Genomic DNA, 23,744 nt, shown 5'->3' on the forward strand with positions numbered 1-23,744 from the left:
ATTCTGGATATTAGCCATTTGTCAGATGGGTAGATTGCAAAAATTTTCCCCCATTCTGTAGGTTGCCTGTTCACTCTGATGGTAGTTTCTTTTGCTGTGCAGGAGCTCTTTAGTTTAATTAGATCCCATTTGTCAATTTTGGCTTTTGTTGCCATTGTTTTTGGTGTTTAAGTCATGAAGTCCTTGCCCATGCCTGTGTCCTGAATGGTATTGCCTAGGTTTTCTTCTAGGGTTTTTATGGTTTTAGGTCTAATATTTAAGTCTTTAATCCATCTTGAATTAATTCTTTTATAAGGTGTAAGGAAGGGATCCAGTTTCAGCTTTCTACATATGGCTAGACAGTTTTCCCAAGACCATTTATTAAATAGGGAATCCTTTCTCCGTTTCTTGTTTTTGTCAGGTTTGTCAAAGATCAGATGGCTGTAGATGTGTGGTGTTATTTCTAAGGCCTCTGTTCTGTTCCACTGGTCTATATCTCTGTTTTGGTACCAATACCATGCCCTTTTGATTACTGTAGCCTTGTAGTATAGTTTGAAGTCAGGTAGCATGATGCCTCCAGCTTTGTTCTTTAAAGTTATTTTCCTGTCCTCTCACTTTTCCCTTCCTCCAAATGTCTATTTATAAATCCTCTACTGATTGCTCTCTGGTTATTACTCATTTTTAAAATAAAGGCAACTCTATCTGGGTGATTTGTTTCAGAATGATATAGGGAGAGGCATAGGGAAGTAAGGTGGAATGGTACACAGAGTCAAATTTTGATTGCTGCCTAAAACACCATCTTACCGTATTTGTTTTGTCTTCTACCCAGAGGCATGTGTCGTCTCATGTTCATGCACAATTTGTTGCAAAGCCCTTTGTATCACAGGCTCTCTCAGAAGTGATAGGGGGATTTGTGCTCTTCTTGTCTTTTATCCCCTCTCACCAGAGAGGGTTCTGGTTGTAGATCATAAAAAAAGGTATGTTCTTCTTCAGCTCCACCTTTTCTACTCTTGTCTCTTTGAAGTTGAGTTTTTACTGGGTCATGAATCATATTTCCTGTGGCTTGCCCATTCTCTTAAACCTTATCATAATCAAAAAAGTGGATTTTCAAGACTAATATGTATCCAAGGTTTGAAGTCTGAGGAGTTTTTTGCATTTGGTTATCTTTCAACACCTTCGCTCCAAAGTTTCTCAGTATTGGGCAGATAATCTTCATATTTTGTGGTTTGTGGTTATGATCCTTTCCTTTTTCACTGGAGATGATGTTTTCTTCTTTTGGTGCATTTTGTTGTTTACAGCTGGTTTTGAGGGAGGGAGAGTAGTCTGAAAAATGTTCTCACTCTGACATCTTTTATCAAAATTCTCTAGTGATCTTTTAAAAAGATGAATCAGATAACATTGTTTATCAGCTTAAGTTCTTCAGTGGAAGAAGGTTATAGCACTTAAACTCAAACTCTGTATCCTGACCTGTGCAGGTATGTGATATGGCCCCTGCTCACCTCTGCAACTGCCTCTTGCCCCACTTTTCCCCTTGCTCTATTAGTTTTTCTTTTAATTCCTCAAAATGACTGTGTCTTTTATTAGTTTTGTTTTGTTTTACTCATGCCCTCATTCATTTATTCCTATCTTCTGGAATTTTATTTTCTTCTTGTTTCTAGCTCCTATTAATCTTTTAGACCTAACTAAATACTTCTTCAGAAAAGCGTTCTCTGACATCACAATATAAATTAGGTCCACCATGTTAACCTCTTTCTTGGTTGCCTTTTCTTTTCCTCCATATCACTAAGTAAAATTTGTAATTATGTATTTATCTGTTAATGTATGTCTTTTTATCTAGACTGCAAACTTCAAGAGGGCTTGATGCTTTATAATATTTATTGACTGAGTGAATGAATAAATTAAAAAAGGAATGTAAGATGCAGGATTTCCAACATTAACTGACCAGGGATTATTATCTTTTAGAAGTATTGGTCTATTGAATAGATTTACCTTAATGTATATATTATCCTAGTAATAATAATATCTAACATTTACTCAGTGATTGCTGTGCCTTATGCATACCTTAAGAAAGTTAATTAGGCCAGGCACAGTGGCTCATGCCTGTAATCCCACACTTTGGGAGGCCGAGGCGGGGGGATCACGATGTCAGGAGTTTGAGACCAGCCTGACCAACATGGTGAAACCCCATCTCTACTAAAAATACAAAAAAATTAGCTGGGTGTGGTGGCACGCACCTGTAATCTCAGCTACTCAGGAGGCTGAGGCAGGAGAATTGCTTGAACCCAAGAAGGGGAGGTTGCAGTGAGCTGAGATCACACCACTGTACTCCAGCCTGGGTGACAGAGTGAGACTCCGTCTCAAAAAAAAAAAAAAAAAAAAAAAAAAGTTAATTAGGCTACTGTTTACTGGTTAACTACTATCACTGCCAGGCACAGTGACAGGTATTTTATATACAATAGCTTTAATACTCACAATAACCCTGAAAGGTAAATTTCTATCATCAATATTTTAAAGGTGAGGAAACTAAGGCTTAGAAAGGGTAACTGACTTGTCTAAGGTTATTCAGCTAGTAAATGATTGAGGCATGATTTGAATCTACATTGTATGATTGCAAAACCATTATTTTTTAAATGGAATTGTACTTTCTGTTAATAACAAATAATCTGAAAGTTAAAGTGCCTTTTTTAGTACTTAACCTTATTTATAGAAAATAATTTATTCTCAAAAATGTCATGCTATAAAAATTATGATTCTTCTCTGGTATCTAGAAAATGCCTATTAATAATATGTTGTCAAAGATTTCAAAATCGCAAAATTATGAAGACATGTGAGAATTGTTTTTAATTTAGTGCTTATCAAACAATTCAAATATTTAAATCATGACATAAACTATAACTTCTTTTCCCCCCAGTATCTAATGTTAATTGCATCTTAGTTAGTTCAGGCTGCTGTAACAAAATGCCATAAACGAGGAGGCTTATACACTATAGAAATGTATTTCTCACAGTTCTGGAAGCTGGGAAGTTGAAGATAAAGGTGCCGGCATGTTTGGTAGTTGGCCAGGGCCTGTTTCTGGTTTATAGATGGCAACTTCATGCTGTGTCCTCACATGGTGGAAGAGGAAAATGAACTAACTCCCTTATGCCTCTTTTATAGGACACTAATCCCTGACCCATCACCTCCCAAAGTCCCCATCTCCTACTACCATCACTTTGTTTAGGATTTCAACATATGAATTTTGGGAGGATACAAGCGCAAGCCATAGCAAACTGCCTTTCCAATGTGAATGGAACAGTGTTTTCTTTTGTCACAAGTAGTGAAACAGGACACTAAACCAAACTAGACATTTTTAAAGAAAACTTTCCATTTTCTTTTTCATTTTAGTTGCGATTTCTCCTACTGGCTCTTATTTTTGGGGACATAAATTCAAATCAACAGCTGCTAACTTTTTTATTATAACAACAGGACCAGAATTAACTTGAAAAGAAAGTCAATTTTTCTTGACAATGAGTAAAAAATCAAGATTTGATGGAAGCTAGTGATATGATAAAATCTGCTAAATTTTATCATATTTTGTAATATGATTTTAGCAGCTAAATTTTGTAATTTTAGCTGCTAAAATATTTGAACAGCTGAGGAAGGAGAATGCCCTCAGTTAGGGGCTGAATAGAAATAGCATTTCTCTCTCAATATTAGGAAATACATGAAAAGTTTTATAAATTTAGGGGGTAAGAGAAGAAAAAATGCAACTAAAGGAAAAACATGGACAGTCTGAAATATATAATGAATATCAGAAAACTGCAAATGACTCTAATAAAAGAGAAAGTTTCAAGGAGTAGTTAATATCAAAAAATGTGAGATGAGAAATATGCAAAATAACTGTTATTTTTTTTCAACATAATTTACTCATTTCCCTCATGTGTTTTTGAATTGGAATGATCCTTTCCCATCAATCCATTTTCCCTCTCTTCCTTTGAAACTCAATGTACATTTTAGGTGTAGCTGGCCATGCTACAGATTAAACTGTATGAAATTATGAAATTGTAGGTTAAAAAACTGTCACATATTGGCAAGTACATATGATTTAACCTGGATTCATCTCTTTATTTTATGTGCAATCATCATAGATATATAAACATTTTACAATGAGGAAAAATAAAGCACATTAGGTCACAGTGCTTGTTACTGGTGAGGCTAGTATTTTAACCCTGATGTGTCTACTTTGAAAGCGTGTACTATTTTTACTGCAATAATGAATGAATATTTGTTAAGTGGAATATGTGTATGCTCTATAGACGCCAAGAACAATGCCATATCGCAGAGTGCTCAGTAACAATTGAATGAATGAACAGATGAATGAATGAATATATGTTCAACCATATCACAAATGAGCATTTATTCTTCCACAGTTGATTGTTAAAGTAAAGAAGACAACATAAAACATTATATGGAGAAGTAAAGAAGTAGTGTCCTATTTCTTATTTGATATATTTAAAAATTAACATTTAAATAACTCAGAACACTGTAACAATTGATCAGTTTTTGCTTTCATACTTTATTTTATAAATCATTTAACTCTATTAGTGACTTCCTGGTGTGCTGCAATTGGTGTAAGTCAGATTTATTAATGGATATACAAGAAGGATTTCATTATAACAGTTTAACACATTACACAGATCGTTGGTATAATTCTTTTAAAAGTACATAAAATGGCCAGTGTTTTCATTTTTCAAAGCAAATCTTCTTCTGAATTGTGTTTGAAAAAAACTTGTAGTTGTTGGTCTCCAAACCCTAAATTGAATTCCTCCTTCCGTAGTAAAAGTAAATTTAGGTAAAAAATTACCCACAAAACTACTAGTTGTGGTCCCTTTAAAAACCAGATACGGTGGCTGTAACCATAAGTCATAGACTTCCTGCTGCCATTTCTGGCCAGATTAAAGGGGACACTTGAGTTTCAACTCACCCCTGCTGATTAGGGTAAGGGGGTTCGTGTTACTTAAAAATCATCACCAGCTGGGAACTGGGGCCTGAAAAAGAGTTGTCTTTGGGTGGAAATCTTATTCAGACTCGTAAGGAAAAATTGTGTCTACTATGATGCCTAATGTCTTGACATTTGTTTTCCAAGGGTCCACCTGGTCCAGCAGGTATCCCAGGTCCGTCAGGGAAGAGAGGTCCACGGGTAAGTAGATGGGCTATATTTCCTGCTGGCAGTGAGAATTTGTAACTTTCTAACATATTTTTTCTAGCATTGTACAGTATGTACTTCCTTTGGAAACCTGCCTGGATCTTCAAACTTAGTCCTACCTTAGCCAATTCAAGAGAAGCTTAAGAACACACGCAGCCTAGTTTATTTTGAGTGTAAACACACAGCCAAAGCATTCTCTGTGAACGTGTCCAACAAAGATGATCAAATTTGTAAATTAGTGGCTGTTCTGGTGCTACTTGTAACATTATTCTTACTTATAAAGTGATCGCAATATCTAAGGTGAGATTCATTTGTTTGGGGAAATGAAGAGGAGTGGGCTGCCTTAAAATAGTACATTCCTGGATTACATAGTGGAAAATTCTGAAGCTATTGACTAGAAAATAACTGCCCTGAGGAAAAAAGCTGCATTAAAGATCAGCAGTAGTTTTTCACATTACACAGGCCCAACAAAAGACTTATTGCTATGTTAAAATTAGTTTCTTTCAAACCTAAAAAAAGTGTGGATATTTTACTACAAAACATCTTTGTTCAATGAGCTAGAAAAAGAATTGTATGACAAATGCAAATACCTTTTATATAATCCACTTTATTTTTATTCTGATTTTTATTTAACATACAAAGATTATAAAGAAAAATTACTCTAAAATATTACTTTAAGTTGTCCGTAGTCACATCAAACTCTTGTCCATTTGAGGCCTAAGATGAATTCTCATTGGGCTCTAGCTGTTTTGCATTAAAAAAATTATCTGTAGTTGATGACCTATCACATTTCTCCCATAGCCCCTTCTAAACCTTGCTCGTTCTCCTCTAGCCCATGAACCATTCCCATCCTCCTACCTCTCTGTGAGAATTTGGATCCTATTTTTCTGAGAAACTGGGCCAATTTTCATACTAATTCTATTCCCTATCCACTGCTAAGGTTGTACTCTCAACAGCATGAACTTCAGGTTCAGAATCTCCATCTGTTCTCATAATACGGCAGTTTACTTTTTTACTTTTATCTCCCCTAATTTACTTTTTATCTTCCATTTATTTGTCCAATTCTCATTCCCTTAAGGAGGAAAGAGTGTTTTGCTCAAGGATAATTATTTTACTTGTGTTCCTAATTTCACCTTATCTAACTTAAAAGTTGCAACTTCACATTTTTTCTCTCCCTAAATTTTATATTATTTGGCAACAACCAACAAGTTATCCCTCTTTTATAAATCCCAAACTTTCATTGATATTAATTTTTCCTAAAGCTATTGTTTTGGCTCGCTGTTGTTTGCAATACTGAGCTTTGTGAAATAATAATTTATATTCCATTGTCCTTACTTTTACATCAGCAACTTATTCATTAATCCCCATAAATGTTTTCCATCTACTTTATTAAAATGTACTTTTTGAAGGTTACCAATGACATAAGTCATAACATCTAACCATTTTTCTTTCTTTCTTTTTTGTGAGACAGGGTCTTACTCTGTCACCCAGGCTGGAGTGCAGTAATGGGCATCATAGCTCACTGTAGCCTTGATCTCCAGGGCTCAAGCCATCTTCTCACCTCAGCTTTATGATTAGCTGGGACTACAGGTGTGGGCCACTATGCCTGGCAACGTTTTTTGATTTTTGGTAGTGATGAGGTCTTGCTGTGTTGCCCTGACTGGTCTCAAACTCCTGAGCTCAAGTGATGCTCCTGCCTTGGCCTCTCAAAGTGCTAGAATTACAGGTGTAAGCCACCACACCCAGCCAAAATTTAATCCTTTTTCTTTAGTTTTCATCTTGCTAGACGCATTTTCAATATTTACATTGCTGACACCTCTGTCTTCCTGAAGTATTCTGCTCTATTAATTCAGAATTAAAAAGACAAATAATTATTAACTATATGTTATGTGTTAAGAGGGAGGTATGGCTGAAGAGCACAGAAGTAGGGTACAAAATTGAAGTAATTATAGGGAACCTGGAGACATGGAAGGCTTTCTTGGAGAGGGTGATCTGTTCCTCTGCTTACTGGTTGTATGAGCTTAAGTTTCCTGATTTTTAAATGGGAGTAAAAATAATAACCTTTCAGGATTGTTATAAGGATTAGTAATGAGAAACACAAAACATCAACACAGTTCCTAGCACATAGTAGGTACTCAGAAAATAGAATCAATTTTTGAATTCAGATTAGATAATTTATCAGTGATGCAAAATCAAGTTGCTAAATATTAATCAAGTGTAACCATTCAATGTGTTAAGTGCTACACTAGTAATATTTTTAAGAGTCTCTTTTCAAAGACTTTATAATCCTGGGGCTAAATAGAACACGTCATAAGGCAGTTAGAACAGCAATAAAGTATTTAAGTAACAGATTAGAACAGTATAAGAAATGTCCCGAGGCAATATACAATTAATTGGTAAATGAATTTTACATGAAGAAATTTCTATGGAAGTTAGTAGGAGACAGATATTGCTTCATGTTCTTGTGACTAGGATTTAAAAGTGAGTTGAGATCCAAACAAAAATTTGGGTAGCTATAGGGCATAAGCTAAAGGAAGTAGGTCTTTAAGGCATACATAATAACATAAGCAAAAACTCAAGTGCAGAAAGGGATCACACATGTTGAGAGGAAAGTAAGCAATTGTACTTTGTTCCATTCCAACATGCTCCAAGAATGACTTTTTTCATTACTTGCAGGGCATACCAGGGCCACATGGAAATCCTGGGTTACCTGGATTACCTGGTCCAAAGGTAAGTGACTACTAATCAGGCAACTTAAGCTAATGAGTATCACATGATTTTCCTGACATTAAAAAGAAGATCCCTAACATTTAAGGCAAGTCTTGATACATCAAGGATGTCTGTCACCTCCAGAATATGATTCTTCAACATGATTGTCTTAGCCTGGCAGAGAGCTAGGTTCCTCTGAAAGCCCACCATACTTGGATTTATATTCTTAGTAGTAAAATCAGGTATAGGCCTGCTTAGTATTCCAAAATCATTATTATCAAAAACATGATGGCAATGTATGGAAACCTCTGAAATATAAGATTATGATTTGAGTAATTTACCTTAAATTAAGGTCACTTTAATTTGTAAATAAACACCAAGGAAATAAAATATTATTTACCTGCTCCACACTTCCCTAATTATTTTTACCTGAAAAAAAACTGAGGATGTTTAAAGAATGATCAAATGTTTATGAAAACAACTAACCTGAAAATCTGTATATATGAGTGTATATAGTTGTATGATAGTCATATTATGTCCGGAATTAGTGGGTTCTTGGTCTCACTGACTTCAAGAGTGAAGCCGCGGACTCTCACGGTGAGTGTTACAGTTCTTAAAGATGGTGTGTCCAGAGTTTGTTCCTTCTGATGTTTGGACGTGTTCGCAGTTTCTTCCTTCTGGTGGGGTCCTGGTCTTGCTGGCTTCAGGAGTGAAGCTGCAGACGTTCGTGGTTAGTGTTACAGCTCTTAAGGCAGTGCATCTGGAGTTGTTCGTTCCTCCTGGTGGGTTCGTGGTCTTGTTGGCCTCAGAAGTGAAGCTGCAGACTTTCACGGTATTACAGCTCATAAAGGCAGTGCAGACCCAAAGAGTGAGCAGCAGCAGGATTTATAGCAAAGAGCAAAAGAACAAAGCTTCCACAGTGTGGAAGGGGACCCAAGCTTGTTGCCGCTGTGGGCTCTGGCAGCCTGCTTTTATTGCCTTATCTGATCCCACCTACATCCTGCTGATTGGTCCATTTTACAGAGAGCTGATTGGTCTGTTTTACAGAGTGCTGATTGCTCCATTTTGACAGCATGCTGACTGGTGTGTTTACAAACCTTGAGCTAGACACAGAGTGCTGATTGGTGCATTTACAATCCCTGAGCTATACACAGAGTGCTGATTGGTGCATTCACAATCCTCTAGCTAGACATAAAAGTTCTCCAAGTCCCCACTAGATTAGCTAGACACAGAGCACTCATTGGTGCATTCGCAAACCTTTAGCTAGACACATAGTGCTGATTGGTGCATTTACAATCCTCTAGCTAGACATTAAAGTTCTCCAAGTCCCCACCAGATTAGCTAGATACAGAGTGCTGATTGGTGCATCCACAAACCCCGAGCTAGACACAGAGTGCTGATAGGTGCATTTACAGTCCTCTAGCTAGACATAAAAGTTTTCCAAGTCCCCACTAGATTAGCTAGATACAGAGTGCTGATTGGTGCATTTACAGTCCTCTAGCTAGACATAAAAGTTTTCCAAGTCCCCACTAGATTAGCTAGATACAGAGTGCTGATTGGTGCATCCACAAACCCTGAGCTAGACACAGAGCGCTGATTGGCGCATGTACAAGCCTCCAGCTAGACATAAAGTTCTCCAAGTCCCCACCGACTCAGGAGCCCAGCTGGCTTTGCCTAGTGGATGTCATGCAGGGGCAAGCTGGCGGAGCTGCCCGCCAGTCCCACGCCACTTGCCCGGACTCCTCAGCCCTTGGGCAAACCATGGGATGAGGCACTGCAGAGCAGGAGGTGGCGCCCCCATTGGGGAGGCTTCCGCCACCCGGAAGCTCATGGGGTCCGGGGCCGGGCATGGTGGGCTGTAGGTCTGGAGCCCAGCCCTGCCCTGCCGGGACGCGGCTGAGGCCTGGCGAGAATTCGAGCGCAGCGCGGGCAGGCTGACAGTGCTGCGGGACCCAGCGCACCCTCCGTAGCTGCTGGCCAGGGTGCTAAGCCCCTCACTGCCTGGGGCCGCTTGGAGTGTGGGGCCTGCCAAGCCTGTGCCCACCCGGAACTCGCGGTCGCCGGCAAGCGCCGCACGCAGCCCCAGTTCCTGCCTGCGCCTCTCGCTCCACACCTCCCCTCAAGCACAGGGAGCTGGCTCCGTCCTGGGCGAGCCCAGAGAGGGCCTTCCACAGTGCAGCAGCAGGCTGAAGGACTCCTCAAGCACCGCCAGAGTGGACGCCAAGGCCAAGGAGGCGCCAAGAGCAAGTGAGGGCTGCTAGCATGTTGTCACCTCTCAATAAGATAATAGTGTGATAAATAGTAAGAACATAGGAAAATGTATGGAAGAATACAGGTACACAGGTTGATTACCTTGAAAGTATGGGAATGGAGATATCACTAAATATAAAATATTTAATGATATCTCCATTCCCATACTTTCCCACTAAAATGAAATATTCCCATTTCCATTGTGTATATATTTTTATTAAATATATATAAGAAAATATTCCCATTCCCTTAAAATATATAAAATAAAATATTCCCATTCCCAATATATATTTTCTTAGTTTTTTCAGGCTGCTGTAACAAAATACCATAAACTGAGTAGTTGATAAGCAACAGAAATTTATTTCTCACAGTTCACACAGTTCTGGAGCCTGGGAAGTCCAAGATTAGAGCACCAGAAGATTTAGTATCTACTGAGGGCTTGCTTTCTGGTTCATAGGCAGAGCCTTCTCAATGTGTGATCACACAATGGAAGGAACTAGCTATGTCTCTGGGGTCTCTTTTATAAGGGCACTAATCCCATTTATACGAGCCCCACCTATCATTACACTGAGGATTAGGTTTCAACATATAAATTTTGAAGGGGAAAAACGTTCAGTCTATTGCATTAAGAAGAGAAGAAAAGAAAAAAGTGTGCATATGAGTGATGACAGAGGTTGGGGAACAGATTAGATAAGTATTAGGATCTTGATTGCCAGTAACTTCATGAATCTTTGAGGGTCTCACCCCTCTGCTTATCAGTGATCGCATTCAGAAGTAAACATGAAATCATATAGATTGGGGTTAAGAATAGAAGTTTTGGAGTCTGATAGATGTGGGTTCAAGTCTTAACTCTTTCAATTTGAATGGCTAAAAGCAAATTGCTTGCTTAGGCTCATTAAGCTTCTTTCCTTTTCTGTAAAATGGGGAGAATCATGCTACCTGCTCATAGTGCTATAGTGATGGCTAAATACATTAATGTGAGTAAAGCTCTTAACATGGTGCTATGATGCCATAATTGGTATCATTATTATTAATAGGTAATAATAGCATATAACAAGGATAATTCAAATCTAAATTTCCTAAAATTTCTCACCTGTGTTGAAAATTTTTTTGAGTTCAATAGAAGTGCCTCAGAGAGGAAAAACAACCCTTTAAAATCAAGTCTGGATAAGTAATAGGGAAGAAGATAGATGGCTTCTAAAGAAATTAGGAATTTGTTTTTGAGTTTGTGGTTTCATAGCCCTTCGAGCTTCATTTGAGGACTTTATAATTAGGTTAAAGTAGCTGTAAGGGCTCAGATTATATTTCTCCACAGGGCTGAATTTATAGTGGGTTTATATTCCTGCTAATTGCCTCCTCTCCACAAGACCAAAGGAGACAGAATTTCCACATAGCTTTTATTCTTTTCCCCCTTCTAGGTTGGTGCAAAAGTAGTTCCGGTTTTTGCCTATTAAAAAGGCAGAAACCACAATTACTTTTGCACCAGCCTAATACTTCAGCCAGTAGGGAACAGTTAGGCTCTTGTAATTTAACTCTCAATCTGCAGTGGCAAGTATCAGTTTACTCCCCCTTTAAAGAATCCTTTTTCTTTTTTTTTTTGAGATGGAATTTTGCTCTTGTTGCCCAGGCTGGAGTACAATGGTGCGATCTCGGCTCACTGCAACCTCCACCTCCTGGGTTCAAGCAATTCTCCTGCCGCAGCCTCCTGAGTAGCTGGGGTTACAGGCATGTGCCACCATGCCTGGCTAATTTAAAAAAAAAAATTTTTTTTTTTAGTAGAGATGGGGTTTCTCCATTTTCGTCAGGCTGGTCTCAACTTCCTGACCTCAGGTGATCCGCCTGCCTCGACCTTCCAAAGTGCTGGGAGTACAGGCGTGAGCCACCGCGACCAGCCCGAGAGTCCTTTCTTAATAAGCACTGTTGCTGTTTCAGAATAGAAGCAAATACAAAGAAAAAATGTGAAAAATAGGGTGAGGAGAGATAAAGCTAGAGATAGTGGAAAGTATTTTATTTCATTGACTTCTTAAAATGTGTATAAATATTTAGAAGAAAATATTTGAGAAAATGAAGAACTTTGTATCAAACTAAAATTATTTCTGTTCCAAGATTAAACACATTGTAATAGAGATCCAGCCCAATTACCCTTATTTGATTATAAGAATGTATCAAATTATTTATCACATGTACCCAGAAAATATGTATCAAAAATAAATTTTAAAAATATTAAAAACAGTGTTTTTAAATACTGTTTAGTATTAATATATGTCTGTGGTAAAATGACCTAGGAGAGAAGAAAATGTAATCTCAAGAATCTTCTTTAATATTATATTTAGTAGGATGGACTTAATTTTGACTATAATTATTCACCAATAAGATATTTTATGAACCCACATATGAGGGATTTAAAAACTTACATTTATTTTGCAAAAACTTAGGCCTATTGGGGATTTAGTCATATAAACCTGAACAGTAGTCTTTAATTCATATTTAATTTGAGAATTTGATAACTGTGTCCAAACTAGCCAAAACTGACCATGATTTAACTGCATATATTTGTGGAGATAGTAGATTTGTGACAAGTATTAAAAATTACCACTTTGGGAGGCTGAGGTGGGTAGATCACGAGGTCAGGAGATCGAGACCATCCTGGCTAACACGGTGAAACCCCGTCTCTACTAAAAATACAAAAAAATTAGCCGGGTGTGGTGGCGGGTGCCTCTAGTCCCAGCTACTCGGGAGGCTGAGGCGGGAGAATGGCGTGAACCTGGGAGGCGGAGCTTGCAGTGAGCCAAAATCACGCCACTGCACTCCAGCCTGGGCGACAGAGCAGACTCCGTCTAAAAATAAATAAATAAATACATAAATAAATAAATAAATTACCATTGTGTCACAAATGTGTCATATAAAGCTTTGTAGTGTTTGATTTTGTGAAACCGATTTTCTTAGGTACTTAACATGCATTTCTAGAATAATCAGAATTAATAGAACATTCAAGCTTTATACTTTATAATCCTCTTTTATCTAATATCTGCCGCTTATTTTATATATGACATCTCTTTAGTTTTATCCCAATCATAAGTACTATGAGAACAGGCTTTATTACCTTCTGGTTTGCACAGAAGAAAGCACTTGAAAGCAGTAAGCACTTAACCAAGGTAACACTGTTTGTAAGTGGTAGAGGGGGAGGCAAAATTGGAAATGTCTTAGTCTTTTTCTTACACTTGGTTGTCTCTCCCAACACAATGAGGAATTCTTCTATTAAAATACCACCTTAAGAAGGCAGGATAGTGGTGGGGTTACCTAACTTAAAGACTTTATGAATTTATTTAGTAATAGTAACAAAGTAGTTACATTCCAAGGTTCCAGGTTATCCTGTGGATAATGATAGTAATATAGAAATTCTATGAAGAGTGAAACCGATTCCTAATCCCTGAGGACTGTGTTGTTAAATTGTTAAACAATAGAAATATAAAGTGCCACGCACAAATTTAGTGGATATGCAGCAATTTTTCTCAGCATGTAAAACTAACTTGATTTAAAATAGAGAAAGACTATGGGGATCATTAGCTGAAATCATTGGCTGAAATCAGGAGACTGATGGTAGAAATAATGTTCTTCTTACAAAAATAAGAAAGTAAATTCCGTTTCCTGTTTGCCAGAGAGAATGGCTTTTTTCTTGTTATCAAATGCCACCTGGGTCTATTATTTATCATATTTATCTATTAAATGAACTGTATTTCTATTTATTTGCAGCGTGATGGAAATGTTCATTGCTATTAATTAAACACGTAAAATTATGCTGTAGATCTTTGAACATGAGTAATGAATGCATGTAGAGTCTATATCTTCAGGCTATCATGTGCTTACAATTCCAGTCTAGGCAATCTGTGGTCAAGATAGTTCTTTTCCAAAAAAAGGCTTCTTGGAGAAAGCCTAAAACCTTCCTACAAACATTCATGTCTTATATTAATTTAGTCAGGGCCAATAGTTCCTTCAAATTTAATCCAGTTAAATGAAAACATCTAGACTTAATAACCCACAGTAACAATGTTTCATTAACAATATTTAATATATTAGTATATATATTAAGTATTGAACACCAAAGAGTAGTATGTTAGTGCTATGTTCTATCCCTGGTTATGACTGTCTTCTCCTATGTCTCCATCATGTATTTATCTTAACTAGAAGTACAATTTTTCCTTCCATATGAATTAAATAAATATCTTAAGTATAGATGCTTACCCACAATAAGAATTTTGTAGTGGGTCAGATTGCCATAAAAAATAGTAAGTCCAACATTATGAAAATGTAAAAAATGATATGGGAGCTGGGCAAGATGACTGACTAGACACAGCCAGGTGGAACAGCTGCCACTGAAGATCGGGATGACTGGCACACTCCTAACAGATCTGTAGAGAAAGGGCACTGAGAGTGGACAGAGGGAAGACACAGAAGCTGGGCTGAAGAGGGAGGAAGCTGGAAACTCTGCACAGGGGCTACTTCACATCAAGACTCATTCATGGACGCCAACGACTCCTGGGGAACAGGTGAGTTGAACTGGCAAGGAGCAACCCGCTTTCATCATAGGCCTCTGGAATCCCAGCAGGAGGAGACCCCTCAACAACCACAGCCACTTGATTGGCAGGGAGAGCGACTTAGATAAGTGGTAGGGGCAGCACTCCAGCCAGTGTGGAGCACAAAGGGTTTGTTGCAGGAGCGTATGTGGTGGAGCATGGCCAGGAATGCCAATCCCCCTAGGCTGTACTTGCTCCCATAGGAGACTGTTCCCCAGGGGAACTTTAGCCCAGATGTAAACTCTGCAGGGTGGTCTTCCCTATCACATAGGGCCAGTATGATCTGAGCTTTCCTTGATCTGCTGGCCTTTCCCAGGGCACCCAATGCTGGACTGCAAACAGATGCAGCCAGGCTGGGGCCCTGGGGGCCCACATCATAACTCCTGCACTGTTGGACTGTGCCTGACCAGCAGAGCGGCCCTCTTGACACACAACAGCTGACCTGTTCCTTCCCTCACTGCAGCATCCCCAGGCTCCAAGGCCACTCCCTGTATTGCTTTGCCAATGCATGTGTGTGCAGGCAGATCTTGCCTTCCTTGTTCCACCGGTTTTGCATGTGAACCCTGCCATGGCACTGCTGCTGGTGTGTGTGCACTCCACCTCCCCTCCCTCCGCCATACCGTCATTGCAGTTGAAGCCCTGGTTGGTACAGAGCCTTCCAGCCCTGCCCCTGCCAGCACCCCACCCCTGTGCCAACACTGCCACTGGAGTGAAACTAGGCATGAAGGACAGTGGATCCTCTCCCACCCTGAGCAGCCACCTCCACCTGTGTGAACATGTACAGAGGGCACACACAGTCCTGCACCTGCCAGTGCCTTGCCCCTGTGCTAACACCACCACCAGTGTGACCCCCACCTTCCTGAGTCATGCTACCTCTGCCACTGCTGTAAATACCTGCATGGAGGCTGGTACCTCAGCACCCGCCAGCATCCTGCCACTCTGCCGCTGCTGCTGGCATGTGCAAACAAGGACAGATCTCACTGCTACCACCCTATGAAACACTTTGGCTGGCACTACCCATTGGAGTGCTGTGATCAATGGTCCAGGAACTTAGCTCCTCCCATTGCAGTGGGTTCCTAACCTTGAAAGGCCAGAGAACAAAGTCAAGGCCCAATATCAGTCCCTCAGTGTTAGAGCATGTAGTCCAGGAGTTGTGAGTTGAGCCTTGGCCCCTTAACATCTGCCAGAAATGAGGCCAGTTGACTGAGCCAGCCTTATACCACAATAAAACCCTCAAGTTCATCAAATAGGATAAAAGAAAAACCATTCAAAGGACAGAAATTTCAAAGACTGAAGTAACATCAGCCCACAAAGATGAGAAAGAACCAGTACAAGAACTCTGACAACTTAAAAAGCCAGAGTGCCTTCTTTCCTCCAAATGACTGCATTAGCCCTGCAGCAAGGGTTCTGAACTGATTGAAATGGCTGAAATGACAGAAATAGAATTCAGAATATGAATAGGAACAAAGATCATTGAGATGCAGCAGTAAGCTGAAACCCAATCCAAGGAAGCTAAGAATCACAATGAAATGACACAGGAGCTGACAGGCAAAACAGCCAGTATAGAAAAGAATGTAACTGATCTGATAGAGCTGAAAAAAACACGTAAGAATTTCATAATACAGTCACATGTGTTAAAACAGTCCAAGCCGAAGAAAGATCTCAGAGCTTGAAGACTGGCTTTCTGAAATAAGACAGTCAGACAAGGATGAGAAAAAAGAATGAAAAGGAATGAACAAAACCCCTGAGAAATATGGGATTATGTAAAGAGACCAAATCTATGATTCATTGGTGTTACTGAAAGAGATGGGGAGAATGGAAACAACTTGAAAAACATCTTTCAGGATATAATCCATCAGAACTTCCCTAACCTAGCTAGAGAGGCCGACATTCAAATTTAGGAAATACAGAGAACCCTGGTAAGATACTTCACAAGAAGGTCATCCCCAAGACACAGAATCGTCAGATTCTCCAAGGTTGAAATGAAAGGAAAAATGTTAAAGGCAGTTAGAGAGAAAGGTCAGGTCACCCAGAAAGGGAAGCCTATCAGACTAACAGCAGACCTTTCAGCAGAAATCATACATGCCAGAAGAGACTGGGGGCCACTATTCAACATTCTTAAAGAAAAGAAATTCCAACCAAGAATTTCATATCCAGCCAAACTAAGCTTTGTAAGCAAAGGAGAAATAAGATCCTTTTCAGACAAGCAAATGCTGGGGGAGTTAATTACCATCAGACCTGCCTTACAAGAGCTCCTGAAGGAAACACTAAATATGGAAAGGAAGGGCCGTCACCAGCCACTACAAAAACACACTATGTACACAGGCCAGTGACACTTTAAAACAACCACACAAACAAGTCTGCATAAAAACCAGTTAACATCATGAAGATGGTATCAAATCCACATATATCAATACTAATCTTGAATGTAAACAGGCTAAATGCCTCAATGAAAAGGAATGGAGTGGCAGGCTAAAGAACCAGAACTCAATGGTAGGCTTTCTTTAAGAGATTCATCTTACATGCAGTAACACACATAGGCTGAAAATAAAGAGATAAAGAAAAATCTGTCAAGCAAATGGAAAACAGAAAAAAAGCATGGGTTGCGATCCTAATTTTGGACAAAACAGACTTTAAGCCAGCAAATATCAAAAAAGACAAAGAAGGGCATTATATAATGGTAAAAGGTTCAATTCAACAAGAAGACCTAACTATTCTAAATATATATGCATCCCAACACAGGAGCAACCAGATTCGTAAAGCAAGTTTTTAGAGACCTTCAAAAAGATTTAGATTCCCATGCAATAATAGTGGGATACTTTAATACCCCACTAACAGTATTAGACACATCATTGAGGCAGAAAATTAACAAAGATATTCAGGACCTGAACTCAGCACTGGATCAAATGGACCTGATAGACATCTATAGAACTCACCACCCAAAACAACAGAATATACATTCTTCTCATCACCACATGGCACATACTCTAACAATGACTACACAATCAGTTATAAAACAATCCTCAGCAAATACAAAAGAATCGAATTCATACCAACCACTCTCTTGGACTACAGCAAAATAAAATTAGAAATCAAGGCTAAGAAAATTGCCCAAAACCATACAATTACACTGAAATTAAATAACCTGCTCCTGCAGCTTTTGGGTAAATAATGAAATTAAGGCAGGAGTCAAGAAGTTCTTTGAAACTAATGAGAACAAAGATACAAATATCGGAATCTCTAGGACACAGCTAAGGCAGTATTAAGGGGAAATTTATTGCACTAAACACCCATATCAAAAAGAAATATCTCAATTTAACAACCTAATATCACAGCTAAAAGAACTGGATAACCAAGAGAAAACTAACCTCAAATTTAGCAGAAGACAAGAAATAACCAAAATCAGAGCTGAACTGAAGGAGATTGAGACATGGAAAATCATTCAAAGATCAACAAATCCTGGAATGGTTTTTTTGAAAAAATTAGTAAAATAAATAGACTGCTAGCTAGACTAATAAAAAAGAAAAGAGAAAAGATTCATATAAACACAATTAGAAACAACAAAGGGGATATTACCACTGACCTCGCAGAAATACAAGTAACCATCAGAGAATATTATAAACACCTCTATGCCCAAAAACTGGAAAATTTAGAAGAAATGGTAAGTTCCTGGACACACACACCTTCCCAAGAATGAACCCAGAAGAAACTGCATTCCTGAACAGACCAAAAATAAGCACAAAAATTGAATCACTAATAAATAGCCTACCAACCGAAAAAAAAAGCCCAGGACCAGATAGATTCATAGTCAAATTCTACTAGATGTACAAAAAAGAGCTGATACCATTCCTACTGAAACTATTCCAAAAATTTGAGGAGGAAGGACTCCTTTATAACTCATTAAATGAGGCCAGCATCATCCTGATACTAAAACCTGGCAGAGGTACAAGAAAAGAAAACTGTATGCTAACATCCTTGATGAACATTGATGCAAAAATTCTCAACAAAATACTGGCAAACTGAATCCAGCAGCACATCGGAAAGTTTATCCACTATGATCAAGCAGACTTTATCTCTGCCATGCAAGGTTGTTTCAACATATGCAAATCAATATCTGATTCATCACATAAACAGAACTAAAGACAAAAACCACATGATTATCTCAATAGATGCAGAAAAGGCTTTTGATAAAATTGAACACCCTTTCATGTTAAAAACTCTCAATAAACCTGGCATTGAAGAAACATACCTCAAAATAATAAGAACCATATATGACAAATGCACAGCTAACATTATACTGGATGGGCAAAAGCTGGAAGCATTACCCTTGAAAACTAGCATAAGAAGGATGCCCTCTCTCACCACGTCTATTCAACATAGTATTGGAAGTCCTGGCCAGGGCAAAATAGGCAACAGAAAGAAATAAAGTCCACCCAAATAGGAAGAGAGGGAGTCAAACTATCCTTGTTTGCAGACAATATGATTCTATACCTAGAAAACCCCATAGTCTTGGACCCAAAGCTCCTTAAGCTGATATACAACTTCAGCAAAGTCATTGATCATCTTTTGATGATGCTAGGTAATTATATCTGTAAGATCCTCAGATCCTGTGACACCAGTTGGATATCCAACAATTCAATTCAGTTCTGACAACAGCTTACCAGAGTTAGCATTACCTCCACAGTTTTTAAGACTGAGTCCTACAAGACTTCCCACACTTCGGATGCCAGCCAAAAATGAGATGCCCAGACCACGACGCACACTTCTGCTTGGGCAAACTACAAGCTCAGGGGTTCCCACGACCCATCCTCTCAGATTCAATATTTTACTAGAATGGTTTACAGAACTCAGGAAAACACTTTACTTACTTTTACCCGTTTATTGTAAAGGATACAGCTCAGGAACAGCCTAATGAAAGAGAGAGATAAGGCAAAGAATTGGGGATGGGGAGTGTGGAGCTTTTATGCTCTATCCCGCCATACCACCTTCCCAGGAAATCAACGTGTTCACCAACAGAAGCTCTTCAAATCTTGTTCAAGAGTTTTTATAACCCAATTTCCAACCCCTCTCTCCCCTCCCTGGCAGAGGGAGTAGGGGAAAGTAGGGTTGAAAGTTCCCATTCTCTTATCATTTGTGTGTCTTTGTGGTGACCAGACCCCAAGGCTGAAAGCTATTTAGGGATCCTAGCCTGTGTCATCTTATTAGCATAAACTCTGGTGTGGTCAGAAGGGGCTTGTTATGACTAACAAAAGACACCCCTATCACTCAGGAAATTTCAAGGAGTTTAGGAGCTCAATGCCAGGAACTGGGGACAAAAACCAAATATATATATTTTATTATACCACATCATTATTTTAAAAAATGGTAAATAGAAGAAAAATAAAAGGAAAGAAGCAAACTTTTAAAAATTGCCTCCCTTCCTTACAGAATTGAACTTCAGGATAACAAAATAGTTGATAAATGGAAGTTTCTTATTATAGAAAGAGCTACTAAATAAAGAATGCTAGAATTAAAAATCACTATTGGCATTCCTGATGAAAACATTGAAAAACAACAGTTTACTAAATCCAAAGGCCTTGATTCAATCTTTGAAGAATAGCTGAGTGAGGTTAAGTGTCAGGAATATGATCAGAGAGGTAGTAGGAGCCAATTCTATTGGTAAAGATTTTGATTGTATATGTGCCACATTTTCTTAATCCAGTCTATCATTGTTGGACATTTGGGTTGGTTCCAAGTCTTTGCTATTGTGAATAGTGCCGCAATAAACATATGTGTGCATGTGTCTTTATAGCAGCATGATTTATAATCCTTTGGGTATAGTGCACATGTACCCTAAAACTTAAAGTATAATAATAATAAAATTAAAAAAAAATTTTGGTTGGATTTTATTCTGATTGTGTTGAATATTCATTGAGTTCTAAGCGGGCAAATAACCTCATCCAGTTATATTCTAGGATACTTCTGGCTGTCATGTGGAGAATAGTTTGGGGTTGGAGACAGATGGAAACAGGGATACCAGTTGAGTCTACTCTGCCAGTCTTCCCTAGTCCATGCCATTTGTGATGATGGCATGGATAAAGGTATTAGCAGTTGAGGTGGTGAGAAGTGGTCAAAATCTAGATACATTTTGAATTACAGTCAACATGTTTGCTGATAGATTACATATATAGTGTGAAAGAGAACAGCCAAAGATAATTCTAAGGCTTGAGCAGTTGAACAGCTGCTATTATGGGAGCTCCTATCTGCTATAATGAGAAAGAACATGTTTGCAGGTTTTTCTTTGTATGTTTTGTTTTGGTTTCACCTGGTAGGAAATAACAACTTTTCATTAATCGTTTTAAAGAGTCAACATTTGGCTTTGTTAATTTTCTCTATGGACTACATTATATTTCATTGATTTCAACTCTTTATTATTTTCTTCCTTCTGCTTATTTTATAAGTAATTTGTTCTTCATTTTCTAGCTTAAGGTGGAAAGCTAAACTACTGATTATAAACCTTTCTTCTCTTCTAATATTTAAAGTTATAAAGTTTCCTTTAAAAACTGATTTAACTGCATCTCACAAAATTTGATATGTTACATTTTCATTATCACTCAGAAATATAGAATTTCTTTTTTGACCTGCTTATTTAAAAGCATGTTGTTTTCTTTATTATTTTTCTAATTTAATTCCATTTTGATCAGAGAGCACATACTGGTGGAATTTAACCTTTTAAAATTACCAAGGCATTTTATGGCCCAACATGTGACCTATTTTTGTCAACATTCTACATATACTTCAAAAGATTGTGTATTTTGCAGTTATTTGGTGTGGTGTTATATAAATGTCAATTAGATTATGGTGGCTACTGGTGGTGTTAACCTCAGGTCAGATTCTCCCCTCCCCCTTTTTTTGTATGTCTAGAAGATTTTGTATATACTGGACATTGTGGATGATACATTGAAGAGATGTTAGATTCTGTTACGTCCTTTGAAACCCTTTGAAGACTATTCATTTTTGTTCTGTAGATAGTTAAATAACTGGTTCATCACCTTAAACTTAAAGGTTTGGTAACTTTTTACCAAAAGAGTCACCTTAAACTTATGGGCTTGGTAACTTTTTAAAGGACAGATTTGTTTCAGTTTTGCTCTTGGTGTGAGTCTCAGTCCAAGGATGTCATATTTACTTCTAAAGCATGGCCCTTCCTGAATGTCAATGGAAAGGTGTTTACCAAAGTATTTACCATGTTCTTCTTAAAGGATGTGGCTAAACCCCCAAACTGTTTCCCCTGTGGTGACCAGCAACTGATATTTATGTTCAATTCTTTCAGCCTTCCACCTGCTTCTGTTGAGCTCTTTGGAGTCTACCTCATATAAGCACATGTTAGTGTCAGCCAAGGACTGAAAAATCTATATCCAGCATTTGGGGGAAGCTCCTTTCTTTTCTTCCTCTCCTTTCCTTTCCTCTTCTCTGCTCCCCTCCCCTTTCCTTTCCTTTCCTTTCTTTCTCTTCCTTCTTTCTCTTTCCTTCCTTTCTTCTTTTTCCTTCTTTGTTTTAATTTTCTTCCCCAATTTACAGTCATTCTGGTAGCCCCTTACTCTGACCTCTGACACCGTTAGCAAAAGGTCTATTTCTGCTTTAATTCTAGTCACTCCATGCAGACTGGGGAGTATCCTCAGGAGACAAGCTGTATAAATATGTATTACACAAAGTATGGGTCTCCCTTTGAAGGGTTGAATCCCCTCCAGTGTATCCTGTTTTGGGTTGCTCTCCTGTATACTCACATAATTTTGTTTTATGTATCTTATCCGGACTTTGTAATCATTATCTCCAGGAGGATTCATCCCATACATGCTACTCTGTCACTATCTGCACCAGAATTTCCAAGAGCTCTTTCTTGGACATATTCAACTGAGATGACTATTTAACATCCAAGTGGAGATTTAAAAATAGGATATGGATCTGGAGTTCAGGGGACATGCCATAGCTAGAAATACAGTTTACAGTCATCGGTGTATATGTGGAATTTAAAGATACAGAGTTCATGAGATCGTCTAGGGATGAATGCAGATAATGTCCAAAGACTAAGCCTTATGGAGGGTACTCCAGAGTTTAATAAATAGGAAGAGGAAGAGGGAGAAGAAGAAGGAGAAGGAGGAGGAGGAGAAGGGGAGGAGGAGGAGGAGGAGGAGGAGGAGGAGGAGGAGGAGGAGGAATAAGAATAAGAAAAAGAAGAAGAAGAAGGAGGAGAAGGAGAAGGTCAAGGGAGGAGGAGGCGGGAGGAGGAGGGAGGAGGAGGGGGGATGAGGAGAACAAGAAGGAGGAGGAGAAGGAGAAAAAGGAGAAGATGAAAGAAAAGAGAAGAAAGAAGGAGAAGAAGAAGAATAACAACAACAATACAATAACAACAAGATTGAGAAAGAATGATAAGTGAAGTAGGATAGTGGTAGGAACAAAAAAGTCTGTGTGGAGTAGGTCCAAGAGAGAACAAAAGGAGAGGAGGTCTCCTAGCTAACAGAAACAACTTAAGAGTTTCACTCTAAAAGGGAATAGCATAAGGAGCAGAAAGGAGGCATGTAGGCTCAAGGAAAGCTGTTTTTAAGATGACAAAACTTAAAGTATGTTTATTGTAATGGAAATTATCCTGGATATACAGAAATTATCCTGAAGAGAAGTAAAAGTTAAAATAATTCAGGGACAGCAGTGCGTCAATGATGGCCTGGTGAAAGAACGGTGGATTTGGCTGTTTAATGAGAGAAGGCAGAGTATTTTAGAACAAAGTTAGGTTGAGGTAGTGGATTTGGTTGTGAGAACTTATAAAAATCAAAAACAAGATCACCAGCTAAGAGGAAAGAAAGAGAAGGAGTTATGAAATAATCATCTATAAAAATGGGAATGTGAATTTACTAAGGCAATTATTGGACACATTAAATAAAAGACCAAACAATCAAAGAAGTTATGAATTTAAAGTGAAGTTTGTCAACATGAATTTTTTCTCTTAGTCACATTCAGCTGTTAGGCAGGTGCAGAATAGGTAGAATTTAGATTTAAGAATTGCCAGGTAAGCT

General features: G+C 38.4%; 1 protein-coding gene across 2 annotated transcripts in view; it reads left to right on the forward strand.

The window, feature by feature from the left end:
• COL24A1 (collagen type XXIV alpha 1 chain) overlaps window positions 1-23,744 on the forward strand; it is a 421,841-nt gene that overhangs the window by 36,015 nt on the left and 362,082 nt on the right. For both annotated transcript variants that reach the window (XM_002810653.5, XM_063718582.1), the window contains 2 exons: window positions 5,105-5,158; window positions 7,841-7,894. In XM_002810653.5, the coding sequence (XP_002810699.3) occupies window positions 5,105-5,158; window positions 7,841-7,894 (108 nt within the window). The remainder of the gene's footprint in view (window positions 1-5,104; window positions 5,159-7,840; window positions 7,895-23,744) is intronic.

Source organism: Pongo abelii, chromosome 1, assembly GCF_028885655.2.
Source record: "Pongo abelii isolate AG06213 chromosome 1, NHGRI_mPonAbe1-v2.0_pri, whole genome shotgun sequence".
Taxonomy (NCBI): Eukaryota; Metazoa; Chordata; class Mammalia; order Primates; family Hominidae; genus Pongo; species Pongo abelii.